This window comes from Leuciscus leuciscus (genome assembly GCF_965113295.1).
Source record: "Leuciscus leuciscus genome assembly, chromosome: 18".
NCBI lineage: Eukaryota > Metazoa > Chordata > Actinopteri > Cypriniformes > Leuciscidae > Leuciscus > Leuciscus leuciscus.
In genome coordinates, this window is record NC_138742.1 from 15,868,007 (window position 1) to 15,888,164 (window position 20,158).

General features: G+C 36.2%; 2 protein-coding genes across 2 annotated transcripts; both read right to left on the reverse strand.

Moving 5' to 3' along the window:
- Positions 1-953: 953 nt before the first annotated feature.
- arhgap4a (Rho GTPase activating protein 4a) lies at positions 954-12,892 on the reverse strand. Its single transcript, XM_082144704.1, has 24 exons — positions 12,710-12,892; positions 10,769-10,858; positions 10,318-10,489; positions 9,507-9,669; positions 9,194-9,256; positions 8,951-9,079; positions 7,841-7,969; positions 7,535-7,756; positions 7,362-7,463; positions 7,013-7,201; positions 6,304-6,388; positions 6,199-6,226; positions 5,898-5,994; positions 5,758-5,818; positions 5,588-5,665; positions 5,377-5,505; positions 5,026-5,131; positions 4,713-4,937; positions 3,251-3,315; positions 3,004-3,172; positions 2,110-2,208; positions 1,729-1,860; positions 1,558-1,624; positions 954-1,469 (listed from the first exon to the last, which is right to left on the reverse strand). Exons 2-24 carry the CDS (start codon positions 10,833-10,835, stop codon positions 1,296-1,298), a joined length of 2,751 nt encoding a protein of 916 aa, XP_082000830.1. The 5' UTR covers positions 10,836-10,858; positions 12,710-12,892; the 3' UTR covers positions 954-1,295.
- A 1,071-nt stretch (positions 12,893-13,963) lies between these two features.
- casp9 (caspase 9, apoptosis-related cysteine peptidase) lies at positions 13,964-19,322 on the reverse strand. The gene is made up of 10 exons (XM_082144710.1): positions 18,969-19,322; positions 18,385-18,583; positions 18,116-18,223; positions 16,981-17,033; positions 15,997-16,173; positions 15,804-15,893; positions 15,339-15,486; positions 14,803-14,991; positions 14,574-14,683; positions 13,964-14,214 (listed from the first exon to the last, which is right to left on the reverse strand). The coding sequence occupies exons 1-10, from the start codon at positions 19,098-19,100 to the stop codon at positions 14,107-14,109; spliced, it is 1,314 nt and encodes a 437-aa protein (XP_082000836.1). The 5' UTR covers positions 19,101-19,322; the 3' UTR covers positions 13,964-14,106.
- Between the last annotated feature and the right edge of the window lie 836 nt (positions 19,323-20,158).

The following is a 20,158-nucleotide window of genomic DNA, read 5'->3' on the forward strand; positions in this document are numbered from 1 at the left end:
AGATATTTTCTTTTAAAGAAATTGCTTTTTAAGGACTACAACAAACGGCCGGTAGGGACTACACGACATTCCTCCCTTGTTAATGACATCACTAACCCTAAATTTACATAAACCCCGCCCCCGGGAACGCGATTTATAGATTATCATGACAGAATATGCTAATCAATGACTAGAAGATAACTACACATAAACTACATTAAATTCATCAACTAACCAATCATAAATGTCCTGTTGCTTCAACATGTTGTCACTTCTTCTTGAGTCTCTCCATCATTGTCTGACTCCAGTTTGAACATAAAAGGCTAAAAGTTTTAGACATACTTCAAAATGTTATCAATGAGAGTGTGCAAAAGATATTTTAAACCATGCACGTCTTTACACAAATACACTTGGATACACATAGCCTATAATGATTTATAATTTAGAGCTGTGGTGGTGGGGACAAATTTTGTTGGAAATTGCATACATACGTCATTCCCCTGTGTCACTGTCATGTCATATCTGTACACAAAGAAAAGTATCTCTTTCAGAGTGAAACTAAAAGCTTGTTGTCAGAACGGCTTGTGGCCACTTTTGTTTACTGCTTATGACAGTTATTTTAGTTATACCTTTCAGAGAGTAAGGCTATTTTCTGCATACATTTTTCATAACAAATAATCTCTTACAGCACCTAAAACCTCCATTCTTAACTTTTTCTCCTTTTGTCTTTCATGTGTTGTTTATGGAATATTATTGTCTTTTATAAACATGTTGTCTTCAGTGTCCAATTTTTCATTACCTACAAGTCACTTGTAACACTGTTATTAATTACTAACTGTTCTCTAACTGTTCTCTTTCTTGATATTAAATTAGTTTATCTTGTGTAAGTCTGCTGCTGTGTAGTATTTAAAATTTCGTACAAAGTTTTCACAGTCACTTACATAGAAAATATAAGAAAATGACAGTAGATGAGCCTTTGTGAGACTATAGCCTTACTGTAGGCCTGATATATTCTTATTCCACAGAGTAAAGTACACTGAAAAACAGTTGCTTGTTACAAGTGTGCAAATGAGACTGTAGGAAAGAAAATGGCAACATATTGTACTGTACATACTATAACAGTCTCATGCATTCACAGCTAAAACAGATTTCACATGATGGATTGATAGTGCCTCTTAAACCAACCTTTTTAAACAGTACAAAAAAAATACCACACACAGAGATTGAGCTCTCACTCACACTTATGTTTCACCTAAATTTTCTTGTGTTTCTTTACTTTCGTTACAAGTTTCCCCTTCTACTCGTTTCTTTTTTTTTTAGCCAACATGGTCAGCTGATCTAAATAAACCCTTTCCTTTCCACCCCAGTCCTCTGTTCGAAGGCGTTTGCACAGGGGATGTTGTCTCTGTGGACGTAGATGTGTTTTTATCTGGGGAAGATTGGCGGACAAGAAGCTCCTTAAACACTGAGTGCATCATGTGATGCACTTCCTGCAAGATATGGTAGACAAAAGCACACTTTAGTAGGGGGAGGGAGGACATCTCATTGGTATTATAACTGGGATTTAAACATCCTGACCTTATCCACTTCTATTCCGAGTTCCTCTCTGCTTCCCCCCTCGTTAGTGGATCGTCTCATTTGAGGGCTGTCAAAGTTATAAATTGACTGATTTAGTCATTATTCCATGACATCATCTGTGACATTAAAATCTCCATAATGCCAAACAAACAGTCTAGGCTTTTTACACACTCTAATGTTTTCCGCAGAGCCCCTGGAGAATTTCCTGCCTGTATATATTGTCCTGTGGGTATTTGTAACGAAACCTTTCCAGAAGTGACATGGCTGGGTCCGACCCCGGCTTTGTCACTTGTGACCTTGAGCCTAGAAAATGAATACAGATAGAATTATTCTCTAGTTTATCTAGTTACTGAATCATTGGTCATCATTATGCAATAAGAATGATGATTCATTCTTTGATCATCATTATGTAGCAAGAATGATGTTCACATACGTAGATAATATGCTTGTTTCATTTTCTGTATTTGTATAAACTCTGTACAAGTCACATACTAAACAGAATATAATAACAAAGCTATCCTCCACACATTATACGATATGTGAGTGTTTTACCGTGTACTTTGCTCTGTTTTCATCTCTTCCTCTGTCTGCTGTCTACCACAGCTGGATTTCAGAGTTTCCTTCCCTTTCTGATCTTGGCCTCCATCCACACTGAGCAACATAGAGGGAGAGAATTGAGGAGTGTAATGACTCACTGGACTGTGGTTTGTAGTAACTGATTGTGGCTTTGACTCAATAGAGTCACAACTGAAAGCCAATTCTTCTAAAGGCCTTCAATTTATATAACACCCAATAAAGTTCTACAACTCCAACAGGTGGTGACATTAACAGGTCTGTAAATGCATAGATTATGGGCAAGCAAACAAATAAACCAGTGAAATCAGTAAGTAGTTTCCTCAGTTGACTATTCGCTAAGGTCCACCCCTTTGGTTACTGTTGCTCACTCAGACAAGCTTTGCAGAATGTCCCAATGAATTTCAGTAAAATTAGCTCAAAGTGATTGGATATTATACTTATGTGGGCTTGAATGAAGTATAGAATATTGCAAAGTTTTTTTATTTTTTATTAAAAAGTTATTAATGAGAGAGAATTTATGTCTTATATCTGTCTTTATATCTGTCGGGATGGATATTGTGGAAAATTACCCAATAAAGTTATGCAACTCCAACAGGCGGTGACATAAATGGATGTAAAAATACACTGACCAAGTAATAAAAGAAGTGAAATCAGTAAGTAGTTTCTTCAGTTGACCATTTGCTTAGCTCCACCCCCTTGGTTACTGTTCTTCATGTCCCACAGGATTGAATTTCAGTAAAATGTGCTAATAAAGTGATTGGGTATTAAAGTTGTGAGGGCTAGAATGAAGTGTAGCATTGCAAAGCATCTTTATCCACATTTTTCTTTAAATTGTTAAAAGTGGCCATGCATTTAGAGATAAAAACCTACCTTTGCACACTAATATATTTATTTGGGATGAGCCCCTTTGTCCCATTCACCTCCCCTCTCCACCAATCAGAGGAGGCTTTGCTGTATAGGATGAAGCGGTCCCCGTGTTTAAAGGACAGCTCTGCTGAAGAACGGCCTGTGTAGTCAAACAAGGCCACTCCTCGCAGCTCTGCACATCAAAAACAAGACAGAGAAATTAGTTTAGTTCTACTCGCCCAATGTTGAGAGTAAACTGTGTCAAACTTACCATCTTTTCCTTCTTTTGTTTGAGATTGCTCTGATTCGCCATCACCTTCCTCTGTTACAGTCTCACTGTAGGCATAAGAAATATTAAGTCAAGTCAATTTTATTTGTATAGTGCTTTTCACAATACACATTGTTTCAAAGCATATTTATAGAAAATCATGATGTTAATGTTTCTAATATTTTTATATCTTCACCTTATAGTCACAATTAGCGGATTAGAGCTGGGCGATAATCTAGTTTTACATTTTACGATGATGTAAACAATCAAGTAGTTAAGATTTGTTATATAGTATATTGCTTATTGTGATACCGTATGTATGCATGGAAAATTGCGGGATACACTTAATCTGGGATATATCCAGCTCTATAGAGCTGTGCCTGGTCCTGCAGATTTGCCTTATCAGGAAGATCAGGCCCTTCCAATCAGAGCATGCTACACAAATTCTTGCCCAAGCTCTTGTTCTATCCAGACTGGACTATTGTAATGCTCTCTTGGCAGGCCTTCCAGCATGTACTGTCAAACCTCTGCAACTGATCCAGAATGCAGCAGCGAGAGTGGTGTTTAATGAGCCGAACAGAGCGTACATCACACCTCTCTTTATCAATTTGCACTGGTTGCCAATAGCTGCTCGTAGGAAATTTAGGCACTGATATTTTCCCACAGAACAACCACTGGCTCTGCTGCTGCACCCCTATACCTAAACTCACTACTTAAGACTTATGTGCCCTTCAGAAGCTTGCGTTCTGCAAGTGAAAGAGGCAACATCCCAAAGACGCACAAAATCACTTTAACGGCCCTTTACCTTGACTGTTCGCTGGTGGAATGACCTGCCTAACTCAACCTGTCTTTAGCCATTTTCAAGAAGCCTTTTTCGTCATCTAACACTTACTATTCTATTATATTTCCATTCTATCTATTTTTTTATTTATAAAAAAAAAAACTTGCTACATGTACTGTGCAATACAAACTGGGATTAGTCACAGCGCTTACATATTGTTGCTTGCAACAGCTTCTAACTACTAACACTAGTATTACTGAATTTTTAATAATGAAAATGTGTTTGAAATGTTTTGAATTGAAATATTCACAGCTTAAATATTCAACCATGCTGAATTTCAGCCCATAAAAATGCAAATCCCTAAAAATACAATGCATTAAAATGCAAGCATGGTTAATGCAATGCATATTTTTACAAGTAGTGCAATTCAACAGGCTTTTTTTGTTTCAAGAACATTTGGCATTATTTTACTTCCATATATATCATTTTACGTGAGTAAACTGTACGTATGTAAATAAAGTTGGATATGCTTATATTTTAAATATCAAGCATGCTTAAAAGATTTTTGCCTTATGCTGTTAGCACATATGTGTGTGTGTGTGTGTGTGTGTGTGTGTGTGTGTGTGTGTGTGTGTGTGTGTGTGTGTGTGTGCGCGCACTAAAGGGATGGAGCTTAATTCTCACCAGTCGTCTTCTTCCAATGCCATGCACTTTTCATACACTGGCCCGGGTAATTCATTCTGGCTAGGGAAGATGCTCTCATGTTGGACAATGATACTCTTGACCAGGGCATTGATGCGCTGAAGCTCTGACGCATCACCATTATCTGGCCCCCTCACTAGACTTGGCCCAAAGCACACTGCAAGGTTATAGGGCTGCATCATGTTCTCGTCACTGTACTGGGAGACACTTTACACACACACATACAAACATTTAGCTGCGTTGATTACATGACAGAAAAAAAGGCCAACACCCAGTGACACCCTGTGATACTCACTGGTGAAGAAATGCAAAAATATATCTCATGACAATGATGAGCGTGGGAGGATATGAGGAGATGACGCACTTCAGCTGTGTTACTTTTTTAGTTTCGTCATCTATTTCTGAAAGAGAGGCAAAGTCAGACACCATGAAATTTATTCATTGCTGCAACCCCTTGAAGTTGACAAAATAAACTTCTGGCAGAAATGCATTTAAAGCGGACAGTTTTCCTTTTGTATCAATTTATTAACTAATAAAATAAATTTCATTGAAGGTTTAAACAGTTACAGACCTAATGTCTGACTCTGAACTCACATACATTATACAAAACAAACAAGCACGTAATAGTGTGGTAAAGTCCTCTTACGCCCACATTCCATCAGTTGGTCATAACTGTCCTCAGGAAAGAGGGGTTTCTCTAGTCCTCTAAAATAAAGTTTCAGCACTCCAGCCACAGAGTCCATGTCACATCCCCCATCAGCAAGGGGGTCATCGCCTATGAATAATTACGAAAAAATCACAGCCTATTACTAATGCTCAATGAAAGGAAGGAGAATAACATCACTCAGTGCACATACCTTTCTCAAATGCATCCTTCAATTGATTCACCACCATCTGAGATCCCGGCACTCTGAACAATCCCTCATGATGTAAGCCTTACCAGAGAAAAGGGTGAATGGGTTAGAAAACCAGTGATTAAGATGGAAAGAATTATAGAAATAGGAATTATCTACTGACTTAGATTTACCATTGAGGTTGATGAACCGAATGCAGTTTTCCACCACTGCAGGAATGAGCTGTCCTGATGCCTAATAGGGACGAAACACTGAGTGAGTCAGATGCCTTGAACTGTTCTGAGTAAATCCAGAGCACTTCTGAGAGATTTACTTGGATGTATGATATTAGATCCCCACTGAAGAGCTTCTGGTTGATCTGGGCACCGGGGTTAGTCTTTTTATGACGCACAGATCTTTTGGAGCATGTTCTAATTAAACAGAAATGTTTAATTTAATCAACACTAAAACTAAAAACAGGACATTTTACTTTCACTATAAGTACTTTCACCATTAAAATGCAGGAATTTTACCTTTAGCCAATTTTGCCATATATATCTTTATAAATTATGTGACACACATATACATATATACCTCTTGTAGGATGTCAGTTAAAGAAAGCCTTGTTTCCTTACCTGGAATGAGCTACTTCAACACTTTCAGCTGATAACAAAAAATAACAAAAATCAATGGTCTTCGCTTTACAACAATTTCTGTATAGATAGGAAACATTATTCTACCTTTTTGAATGGCAACCTTTAGCAGGTCATGTTTGGCCTCCAGTTTTGATATTAAAGAGCTGCTGCATAGATGGTCTCTGACTTTCTGCAACATCATAAAATCATAGTAAATAAAAAATATTACTATAAAGTCATAGTAATAGAAAAAGTCTATAGAATAAAGTACATAGAATAAAGACAAATAGAGTATAATAATAATAGTAATAACTGTATGAAATAATACATATTTAAATTTCTAAACGTGATAGTAATTTATTATTTAAATTATATTATAGTAAATATATTAAATATTTACCATAATAATATTTTTAAAATAATTATAATATTTAATATTTATTTTATATTATATATATATATAAACAGCATTAAAAATATTGAATATATATATATATATATATATATATATATATATATATATATATATATATATATATATCATTGAATTATGTTTAATATATTAAATATTTAACATAAGTGTTCAATAATGGATTTCTATTTTAATATATTTAAAATGATGTGAAAGCAAAGCTGAATTAAAGGAATCACTCGTCTTCAGTGTCACATGATCCATCAGAACAGGAATGTTGAAAACAGTTGTGCTGCTACTTTTTTTGTTGAAACCGTGATCATTTTTTATTATCTTTGATGAACAGAAAGTTCTAAAAAACTACAATAAAATAAAAATTAAATCATAATTTGTTTTGATTACCGTGAAGTAGAAACTCTCAGTGTCCGGAAGGCTGGCTCTGCGCTTCAGCTGATAGTTCTTACTGACTGATATATCACTGTTCCCCTCTGGTGATGACGGGCTGCTGGGAAAGTCTGGGATGGATCCAAAGGTGTCCTCAACAATACCATCCAGCATGGAATCTTGGGCCGACTTAAGTAATTTGCCGGACTGCAATATTTTTTATGTATATTCATGTTTAGATGAACCAGAACCAAAGAGTACTCATAAATACAGTATTTATTCATCCAAATATCACTACATCTATCCTGTCATTTGACAGTAGTGCTACATACATAATAATTTGTGTGATTCTGTGGGGTTTGTGTACCTCCTCAACCTCCGTGGTGACTGAAGACAGCCTAGACTGCAGCTGCTGGAAGCGAGTCACCAGCTCGCTCATCATCTCACACTTTGCAGACACCTCAACCACCTGGAAGAGGACACATATAAGCAACTGCGCATTCTTACACTTATGTACATAGACATTTTATCACGCAGTACCTGGTCGCCTTCATAGGGTTGGTACTGAAAGCGCAGGGGCAGGCAAAAGGATGAGATGTTGGCCTGCATGAGAGCGTCTCTGTCCTGGTTCTGGTTCAGCTCTGAGACAGTTGTGTCCAGCTGCTGCAGCCCAGAGCTCAAGTTCTGCTTGCCCCATTGGCGACTGGTCAGGTAAAAACGGAACACCTTGGATATGGACTGGTGGTAACCCAGATCACAGCACTGAGAGGGCATGCAATGAGAGGTTGAATTATACCTGCTCAGTACAAAAACCTGATCATATAGAGGTAATACAAAGAAACTCACATCTATGAGAGTGGAGAGATCCTGAAGGTAGTATTTGTTCATGCATGCATTTGCTGCAGCCAAGTTGAGCAGGTAGTCATTGCGTGCTTTTGTGCTCTTAAGCTGAATTTCTTGAACTTTACTTTGCCTCTATGCACACATAAAGGTGAAATGTGACCTTAGAAGTTACTGGAACAATCATTTATCCACACACAAACAGGGTTGCACTACTTAACCACAACAACCAAACACTCTGCTTTGCAATCTGCCACAATCACATGCAAAGAACACTTGCCCCACATCACTGCACAGAGGAAAATGCTGCCCATGTGCATGCAGGCAAAGCACTGTAATATTCGATTGTTTGCTTGATTTTGTACTATATTCAATACAAGTTAGGCTAAAGTCAACATGGCATTACGCTGATTAACACACAAAAATAATTCAACTCATGCGTTAATTTTCTTTAAAGTCACATTAAAATCAGGAATTGACTATTCTATTTTTTGGGGGGGGGGGGGGGGGGGGATTTTGCAGTATTTATTATAAATGATTTATCCATGAACATCATTATTTTTAATTTATTTTTATTCATGTTAAATTCAAGCATTCTTCTGTTAAAACTTCTGTAAAGTGTAAAATCTGTAAAGTTCTCCTCATATCTACGATTGGTTAAGAGTTTTAGGCATTATGTTGTAATGGCAACAAAGTTGTTGGGTTGTTGGACATACATTTACAGAGTAAGTAACTTTTTTGGTCACTCCCCTTTTAAACCGGTTAGATTACATTGATTCAGTAGTAATTTAGTTACTAAAACAAGGGAACTAATTTTTCATTTGTGGCCACAATATCTTCCCCCTCCGTTTTGTTTACAATGTTGGCGCTATACAAATTGGCCACATTAACTTCCATGACAACTTAAGCTGTTACTTTGCTTCACTGTAACCCAGATTTGTCCATAATTTTTTTAAGAAGGAAGGACAAGTGGAAATTCTTCTTTTTTTGGTAACCAACATTATGCCACAAGTGCAGTCGATTGAGCTTAACTTGTATAGAACCTTAAATATATCTTTAATTATAACCATTTCATTCACAACCATTTTATATTTTGGTATTAAAAAGGAAGTATACTTTCTCTATTTGTCGTTCCATCTTTTTAGAAGCACTTTGTTTTTGCTTTTCCTCCAGTCTGACTGCTTCCTTTAGTTTGCCTTCTGCGGACAGGAACTCAGAATAGTACTGGTAATATGTCTTCAAGGTCTGATTTTCACAAACATAGGAATAAGATTTGCAATGCATTAACTGTAAATGCATGTTTACAATCGATTCTGAAAGAAATGTGGCTTGATGAGAGGAATGAGGGGTTAAACTGACCGTTTGAAGTTCTGTGGTGACCTTCAGAAGTCCATCCTGTAACTGGGTGTAAATGTCCCTGCTCTGAAAAATATAAATAATGACATGATTGGTAAATGATTGTCTTAGTAACGTTGTATTACAACGTCATGAGAGGGGCCGGTGACTATGATAAAGGTGTTATGTTTCTGCACTGTCTGCAAAGTGTCTGTGCAAAGGAAGCCACGTGTATTGTTAGAATGGGGCATGCATGCTTCTTCAAGTCTAGTAATGTGTGGGTGTTCACGTCTGCAAATGTATAAGGATGTGAAAATGTGTGTATTTGTGTGTGTACCCGTTTGGCCAGGCGTTGGGCATGTTCAACACAGTGTGAAAGCTGCTGAGGCAGAATGTTGATGTAGCTGTCACTCAAGTAACTGTGATCTCTGCTCTCCTGACGTGTTTGTGTCAACAGCACCTGCCAGCAGTTAACCACTGACTGATGGCTGGGCTCCTTCCTGAGGGTGATAGGAACAAAGAGCTATCAAGTTCCTGATACACAGCAATCTATGTATGTACATCAGTTTAGAATCGTTTGCCATTTCAAAATTTGAGGTCAACAAGTTTTTTTATTAAATTAATATTTTTAATCAGTAAGGATCAAAAGTAAAGATTTTTACATTGTTACAAAGAATTCTCTCTCGAATAAATGCCGTTCATTTAAATGTACTATACATTAAAGAATCCTGAAAAAAATGCAGTACAACTGTTTTCAACATTGATAAGAAATCTTGTTTAAGTGACAAATCAGCATATTAGAATGATCATGTGACACTGAACACTGGAGTAATGGTTACTGGAGTAAAGATGTTAAAACAGAGTTAAAGAGACACTTTAAATTATAATCTTATTTAACAGTATTACTGTTTTACTGTATTAATGATCAAATAAATGCAGCCCAAACTTTTGATCGTGTGCGTATGTGTTTTGTAAAATTTTTGCTTGAAAAGGTGTTTTGGTTATCTTTCTTAAACATAAATTGCCCTTACAAGCTTTTTAAGGGTGACATAAGTAGCCATTTTTGGGCCACTGTTTGTACAGAATTCATTCATAAGTTGATAACAATTTTATGTAATAATGGTGATCTTTTCTTTGTATATTCTCACTTCCTGGTTCTAGAGGAGAACCTGTCACACAGCTTGTCCAGTGAGCGGGAGTACTCTCCCTCGATCTCGCCCCGTCTGCGCAAATAATCAACCAGATCTTGAAACATCTGAGTCTTCTGCTCCACCTGACCGTCAAATATCCTCAACTGCTCCGACAGCTGCAAACGGACCTCTAGAGAAGAGAAAGAGAGAACAATTATATTTGTATAGTTCCTCTTTATCAATCTGTTTCGTATGACATTGTGTCAAATAACAATTAACTAGAACATGTTGATTTCACAAAGATGGGAGGCAATAAGGATTGGTTATCTTTGTCAAATCTGTCTTGTGATGGTGGAAGTACATGCAAAAACTTGCAGCAGATTTCATCTCATTGGAAAGCAGTCAGTTGGGTTCCATTTTCTATTCCTCAGAATGTTTATTGAGTATTTAGTGTTTGAACATCCATTACCTTTAATCTGTGTGTCGTAGTCCGCTGTCACCACTCTGTCCCTCCTCAGTTTGACGTGGGAAGACATTGTAGCTCCAACTAGGTGAGATTCTGCTTTGAACATGTCATATAGAAGTACGTTTGAAGATATATACTTGAAACATATTTTCATTGGCAATGTATGCTTTTAGTTAAATTAATGGAAACAACTAGAGAGAGGGAGACCCCTGTTGCAGATCTAGACATGTGGTGCTGAGGAGGCGGAGGGCTAGAATAAGAATTGCCATAGTGTGCAGAGATCTTGGTCATAAAGGGAAATAATAATGGATGTGAAATTGCCGATTAACTGAGAATGTTACATTGAATGAACCAGTTAGAACATGAATAGAGTTTCATGACTGAACTTTCTTTTTCTTTTCTTTTTTTTACATCTATACAACCAAAAGAAATTAAGAATATGTACACTGAATTTTAATGTGGACATAAAGGCATTATTCATATTTTCCTTTAATCCATTTAAGCTTCAAGATCAATCACAAAATCAAATCCATATTCAGATATCTTTGGTTTTAAGATCATTTGGACTATGAAAATCACTCAAATTTAATTGTCCACAATTACCACAAGACAATTTACCATTGTATACAATAAGTATATAAAGAAGTACTGAGAATCTATCCAATTAATTCACAATAGGATTCTCAGCATTTATTGTCATAGTAAAATGTCTTGGATAACACCTCTCTTCAAAAACTTGCACTGGTTGCACATAAACTTGCACAAATTGCCGCTTGCATCAAATTTAGGCACTATTTTCCCACAGAACAACCACTGGCTCTGCACCCCTATACCTAAACTCACTACTTAAGACTTAATGTGCCCATCAGAAGCTTGCGTTCTGCAAGTGAAAGAGGCAACATCCCAAAGACGCACAAAATCACTTTGACGGGCCTTTACCTTGACTGTTCGCTGGTGCCTAACTCAACCCGAGCTGCTGAGTTTTTAGCCAATTTCAAGAAATGGCTGAAGATGAATCTTTTTTGTCGTAATAATAACACTTACTATTATATATATCTATAAAAACACCTTGCTATGTGTACTGTGCCAGACTAACTGGGACTAGTCACAGCACATGCATATTGTTGCTCTATTGTTGATTTGATTGCTTCCATTGTTTTCCTCATTTGTAAGTCATTTGGATAAAAATTGCTAAATGATTTAATTAAAAGTATATTCTGATTTAAAACAAACAGACACATTTATATCTATAATATACTATATCTAGTAATTTCTATATTTAAGACTCATTGCTCATTGTAATCTCCAGCAAAAGTGTCCTCATTCAACATATGGCAGGGGGTCATTGGCCTGCCATGACCTACAGTACAGTAAATGTCCAGTCAGTGTACTGTTCAGTTTTAGTGAACAAATTGCACTTCTAAAGTATCAAAATGGGGAAGATAGTAGACTTCCTGTGTTAAGAGCAAATCAGACAGCAACGGTGGTAAACTCTCACCATGAGTCAAGACGACAGCCCCCCTTCCCCTCTCTCCTTCTATCATTCTTCACAGAAACTTCCTCATTTACATCTCTTGAAAATAGCCAAATGTCCACCAAAATATTTTGCTTTCATATCTTCAAATTTAATGGACACATTAATGCATGCTTCCCAACAATAAGAATGTTGAATTTGCTTAACATAAGATGTATCTTTATTTACCCCTGCTGCCTTAGTTTAAAACGGTCTGTCTTTAAGAATACATATTATTTAAATTTTTTGAGGGAGTTACTTTTTAGAAATAAAACGGTTTGTAATATGCATTGCTAAAATGATATTGTCATATATTTTTAACCAAAAGTTATGTATGAAAAAATGCCAACTACAAAAGCAAAATCAAATGTTGCAGAAAAAAGCATCTGTGCAATATCATGTTATTTTATAAGAAAAACCACAACACTTACCTTAGTAATACCTGCTGGTATTCACATTGGCATTCTCAGTATATCCACTTAAACAACTTCCACGCAGTTATATTATCACTTGTCCAAAAGAAAACACTGATAAACTCTTTTTTCCCTTTCACATAAACACAGTGAGATACAAAGAAAGACCAGACAGTTCTTCTCCTTCCTCACTCGGTCACTGTGTGCTGACAGTGAGTGTACTGAATGCTGAGTAAAACCTCACCTTATTGGCCCCTCCTCTCTATTGCCGTCTCACTTTCACAAACACTATCTTTTCACTTCGGTTTCAAGCTACTATTAACTGTATTTGAGAGGCTTTGTTTGGGGTGGCACGTTTCATTTAAAGCTATTTATGCCTGCGTGTTTGGACATCTTAAAGATTAACGTCATTCTGAAAGTAAACGGCAGTTTCCAAGATCTGCCCACACAGGTTGATAATAGCAACTGAGGTTGGTAAGACAAACATAAATAGCTGGAAACTATTTGATTCTGATGAAGTGGCTACTATGACCCCAAACCAAGCATTATGACCTTTCAGTTTTCCTCCTACAGAAGGAGAAGAAGCTTGCATGGATCAGATTGCATGCACACATGTCCTTTTTGTTCACTCATGCTGATGGATTGTTCCTATTTATTTAATCTATAAAGCACAAAAGGAAATAACAGGTATGTTCTGTTTTTGCAACAGATGGAGCCTATTACCAACCAAGTTAATAACACAAGTCTTAGTGATATCTCTAATCACGTTCTTGTTCTCAGAAACAAAGTCACAGCTCATTGCTATCATCTGTGTGTGTGTGTGTGTGTGTGTGTGTGTGTGTGTGTGTGTGTGTGTGTGTGTGTGTGTTTTTTGGTGTTAGTGTGTGAGGACCTATTCATTTCCTTCCTCTCCTCAATGCCTCATCTATTTACTTTGAGAAACCTAAATAAGTCTGTTAGTTTCGGTTGTATTAGCATCATTACTTAAACTATAATTCTAATTTCTATTTCTTTTTTTTTTTTTAAGATGCAAAGTATGTAATCGGGTATTTCTTCAGGACATGGTGTGACAGTTAACCACTTTCCAATACCACACCTAAACCACAAGTGCACTAAAAGTCTACTGTACTCCTCCTGCTGCACACAACTGTATAAAAATAATAAAAATTGCACTTATAAAAAGAACAATAATAGTTACAAGGTATTAATGGTTTGATTGCTTGCTAATTATAAAATAAAAAATATGTTAAAAACAAGAACTCCAGTCAAATGTTCTGATCACATGGTTCAGTTTATGACGTAAAAAACAACAAACGTGTTATCAAATCACAAATACATCATATTCTAATGGAATACAGTACATAGATTTCTAACGGAAGGCAGCATTCAAAAACATACTACAGATCTTCAAACCATTATGACTGTGAAGACTGAAAGTAGAGAAGTTTTCGGAGGAAGTTGAAAGATCCGGGCATTTGTTTATACAGGCCTTTGGCAGATATTTGGGAGACAGCAGCATTTACCTAAAGAAAAGAGATATATCACATATATTATATTATAATATAATTAATTATAACTATGATCACAATATAGTTATTTTAGCTGGACAGTCAAACACAATTTTGTACTGCATGTGATGCATTTTTAAGAGTAGTATATAGTTCGTACATAGTGTTGAACCCTTTTAAAATGATATATTCTAGATATTCTGCTATGAAATGGTACATACTGCCTTACTACTCTACACTAATTGGTAGCATTTTTATGGAAGTTTGTTTGTATTTTTTCTATTTTTGAGGACATATTTTTTGCATCTTTCAGTTGCTGCCTCTATCACGTGAATCTTAAAAGTTTTAAGAAGCTTTACGGGACAAAGACGTACCATCATCAGCATGGTCACCAGATCATCTGTGGCAACATTCTCCTCAAGCACAAGATCAAGATTCTCCACATACCAGGAGCCGGCTTGCGTGTCCCTCCAAGAGACATAGCCTTCAAATACATTAGCATGTAGATCAGTCATTTGTATTTGGCAATCAAAAGGTTTGACTTCCTGAACTATTACTCAACCAAACAATGTGTTTATGGCACAATATGACCAAAACACAGACCTGGAAAAGTTGAGTAGGACACCAGGATGTCGCTGGGTGTGGGCAAAGTGGCCCGAGCATCAAGTTCATCAGACGTGCTGAGAGAGTCGCTGCTGGAGGACATGGGAATGGCATCCATCTGGTCATCCATCCCACCCAAAGAGGGTTCCATCTCATCTGGAGAAACCTCAAAACCTGTGTCTTTCTCACCTACAGGTGCACACAAAAGAAGTTTGCATAATATGAAAAACTGCAGTCCACTAAGAAACATTCAGTTAAAAAACCTTGGGTTGTCTTTGGGTGCTATCACATTAGCAACATTTTGGTGAAATGTTATGGGGATAAAGGTGCAGTGTCTATTGTTAATAGTGTAGTATGAAGCACTTTCAAACCAGGCCCCTTCATGTTGGTCAAGACGGCAAAGTTCACGTGACCAAATCATTGCGAAATTCCCAATCGTGTGGATTTCCAATGAAATGACTGGATTTTTAACATGAAAATTCACAGCACAACAGAAATTGGCTATGAGACTTGTGAAAGATTTCTGAGATGCCCACCTCCTCCACAGGCCTGGATGAAGAACAGCTTGGGCTTGCTCTGCAGAGAAGGACAGTTCTGGCCATTGAGGTAGTTTGTGATTAACTGAACTGGGACAGCTGGTCCATCAACACCATGAACTGCTCCAGGGAAACGATTGTGGTTTGCCTAGACATTAGAGAAATGTCAAGCACCAGAGAAGAATGAGAAAATAGAACTCATGCATGAGGGTGTTCCACAAAATGAGGAAGCACATAAAATTGCTCATGCAAACAAAAGTGAGGTTGTACTTCTATGTTGAGAAACTAATAGTCTTCATAACTGTATAAGCAAATATAGCATATTATTCTCTTAAAAAAATAAATAAATAAATAAAAATAAAAAACAATACGTATATGTATATACAGTATATATATATATATCTATATATATATATATATATCTATATATATATATATATATACTGCATATACGACTTGTTTTACCTCAGTTCCATGTGAAAGGATGATCACCACACAGCAGTCATATGCAGAATGATTCTTCTTCGCTAAAGATGACATCTCATGTCTTATATGCTAAAGAGGGGAGCACATTTTTTTCCAAAAAGTATAAAGGACAGGCAGACATTTGTCTTACAGCTATGTTTACAGTAAGAAGAAGAGGAAATACTGTGCTTACTTTGTATTTCAAGTTCCTTTTCACATTAACCTCAAAGTTGAGAGCTTTAAATCTTTTCTCCATCTTGTCACAGTCAATGTTGGACCCCTTTCGATCTTTTAGTCCAGAGGCTGGTTCAAAATCGACATTGTTTATAATAAGGCACATCCCACACGGACTGGCATCCATCTTGTAAGACTGTAAAAAAAAAAAAAAAAAGAGTTTGGGTGCAATGGTGCAGTTTGTGCATGCAAACGCTTCAGTCTCAATTCAAGAATTTGATTCAGCTTGTGTACAGAACTATTTCCATGTTATTCCACAAGGATGTTCCCCATGTTCTCTGTCAGTTGCTTAGGATGAAAAATCTTTTTCACACAAAACTGAAAACACTAAAAACTTGTGTGAACACAGATATGCAGATATAATAGTTCATCAATAAATCATGCACTCAAATGCATGATAATCAGTTTGTTACATTAATTAAGTCTTATTTCAGCGTAACAAAAATGGTTCATGTCATAGGCTAATATAAAAATTTTATATACACCATCGATCAAAAGTTTGGGGTCGGTAATATTTTTTAAATATTTTTTAAAGAAGCCTGTTATGCTCACCAAGGCTGCATTTATTTGATCAAAATACAGTAAAATATAGTAAAAACAGAAATATTATTATAATAAAAAACTATATTTTCACTAAATATTTTTAACTATATTTAATTTCTGTGGTGGCAAAGCTGAATTTTCAGTAGTCATTACTCCAAACTTACTGACCCCATACTTTTGAACAATAGTGTATATTGTAGTAAAATATAAAAAAAAGATGTCTATATTAAAATAAAAATTACTATAATACTATTAATAAATTTATAAATTACTATTAAAAATATGTTTGTGGAAACCGTGATACATTTTGTTTGAGAACCTTTTCTGCACAGAAAAGTAAGAACACTTGTACTCAATTATTAGTGAGCATTGAGCAATGCCAATGAGTGAACACCATTACCTGTATACTGTCACGTCTCGGCCTGGTTGGTCTCACCCTTAGTGTTTCAGAAGCTGTGGACATGCATATATCCAAAGTTAAAGCAGCCATGAAGCGGAAGTTGCAATAGTGAAACAGCTTCTTAAACAAGAAAAAATTAATTGAGTGCAGGACTTGATTATGTACATTGGGATTTAATTGGATCATTGGTTCATTGAGTTCATCAGTGCCTGCACACTTTTTTCAGTGGCTTTGGTTCCAGAAGAATTTTTTCCATTCATTTTCCCCATAGGGATTTAAAAAAGTCTGTTAACATGCGTTATCAAAGACTTTTTTAAATCCCTATGATTCCCTATGATATAAGCCATGGACCAAGCCAACCAGCTACAAGGAGAATCAAGACTGTGTATTTACCGGTTTTACTGAGAGAAAGAACTACAATCCTATGAAGCATTGCGAAATTAAAAACGATGGAGAAATATAAAACTACTCATTTAAAAATGTTGAGAATATATATATAAACAACATATTTTAAGTTTATTGCAAAATATTCATATATATATACTCAATATATATTCAAGTATTTTGAGAGTGTAGGGAGGCCGACTCAATTACGTAATTCACAGTGCCTCATGGGAGTGGGTGGAGTTAAAGATCTCTTTTTTCGCATTTTGCTTGTGGCGACTCTGATTGGTGAAATTTTCTGTACAGCATCATGCATTTAATTTTTTCACCATGAATTCTGCTGTTAAATACTATTATTTTGAAAATAAATTGAAATAATGCAGGTTGATAACTTCAACAGAAGCAAATGACATTGATAAACAACCTCCCAGCTCACAATAGAACTGTTTTAAAGGTTTATAAGTAATATACATTTTTTTACTTCTAAAACCTGACTGTTGCACTCAATTGCTGTGATCTCATATAAGTGATAAGTTGTCCTGCCCTCATGAATCGTAAAAAAAAAGAAGATGATGTGCACGGATAAATCATTTATAATAAATAAAGCAATATTCCATAAAAAATAAGACTTGTCAATGCTGATTTCATGGTGACTTCAAGTAATTTTTGTAGTATTAAACAGATGAAAATGAAGTTTTATTGAGAATTAAAACTACAATGTAGAGAGCTGTTTTACATGACAGTGACTTACGTGGGCTAAGAGGCTTGGGCAGAGGCAGGCTTTCTGGTCTCGATGGTAGGACTACTACTAGAGGAGTGAGATCAGGTATGTCTGGCTTTTCAGTATATTTTGGATTCTCTGCATTGAATCACAAGATCAGACAATATATCTCTATATAACTTGCGCTTTCTTTTAATATACAATGAAAAATCATAGTGGCAGTTACAGACACATCTCAAGAGGATCATGGTTAGGGTAGGGTGTTTTATGTTCCACTGTATTATGGAAGTAACACTTACGGACTGGCAGAGGGATCAGTGAAGGCTGTACTGGGACGGGAGGAGGCCGATGAGCACCATCTCCACTTTGAAGGAGCTCTGCGAGATCATGATGGCCAGTCTCACGCAGGCACTCCAGGAAGGCTGGGAAAGCCTGACTCCCTCTCGTCTCCAAGTCTGTCACCAGTTGCCTGGCTTGGTCTCGTCTGGTTGCTTTGCTCTGTTAGTTGAAAATTAATATTTCACATTCACAGATTGGCAATAACGGAACTACCCGCACATGAATGGACAGTGGTCACATCATCTTACCTTCATAATTAGAAACTAAACAATGCAGATTATTAACAAGTGAACATCCTGTCTGAAGCCCAGCAGTTTAAATTAAATGTTAAAATCAGTAATGAAAGTGGGACTGGGACTGTCATTCTTTACATATTCTTTTGTGTTTCACAGAAGAACAAAAGTCATACTGGTTTAATGAGGGTGAGTAAACAAATAACATAAATGGTAATTTATTGGTGTACTGTTCCTTTAAGCGTGTAAACTTTCACAAAACCGTTCCAGTTTTCTCTACTATGAGAAGAGAACAAAGACACCACTATTACCTGTATTTCATCGATCATGTCCTGGGTGAAGACCCCCTTTGACAAAAGCCCATCACAGATATCTACAGGATTTAATGCCGTGACTAGATTACGCCTGTGCCTCTGAAGAATCTGTCGGTGATTAGGGTCCATTCTGACAACGATTCGGCTTTTAAAGTGTTTATGACTATAGACTATAAGACGTTTTCAGTAAAACAGATTTTTTTTTGTTGTTGAAGTAATATACAGTAAACGCGTAAATAATAATAATAATTGAAATGAATTGAATTGAATAGGCTTTTAATCAACACAAAACAAACGTCTCCTCGCTCGTCGCTTTAATTCTCTTCCTTGTTTACATCACGCTGGCGATGACGTCATTGTCTCCGGGTTGGGCAGGTGTTTCTAAAAGTAGACCGTGAAACTGAAACCTTTTAACTCGAAAATAGATTACTTATATAATTTCTGTAGAAATAAAATAGAAAATGTAATTAGTAGGGAACTAAATGTAGTTTTATAACTGGATGCAGGGAATAACAGTTTCAATGTCTATGGAATAGAAAAAGAAACAGCTCTTACATATTAGTGGGGAAGTTCCACATAGCCTATGTAAAATGTAATTTTCTAATTCACACATAACATTAAACAATACTGGAGTGCTTTGAGTAATTGTTAAAGCATTAAGGCTTTAAGAGTATGTAATATCATCATATCAATAGGGAAGCATATAGCAACTATTCCAACATTCTGGCGTATATTTTTTTCCTTCTATTATTTCTCTTTTCTGTCTGTTTGTGTGTGTACTGCTTTGGCAATATTCTATGTAAAACAATCATGCCAGTAAATAGTAGTTACAGAAAGTGAAAATTGCAGAATTGTATTGCCACCTACTGGTCAAAGCAGTGAATGTTTTTAAGTAATTTTGGCTCTTCAACTTCCAATTAAATACATGATTTAAGCAGCAAAAGAAGGCCAGTGTAGTCTATATGCTCATATCTAATGCAGATGTGAATAAATGCACATCGAGGTTAACTGAAGCATCTTGCAATCAAGTGTGTTGGCTATCAACAAACATGCAAGAGCCAACAAGATGACATCAAAATAAGTTGCACTAAAATAACTTAATAGTGTAACAACTTAACAGATAAAACCAAGCAGTTGTGTAATTACAGCAGTAATTGGAGAATTGTGTCCTGATCTATTCACTTCTC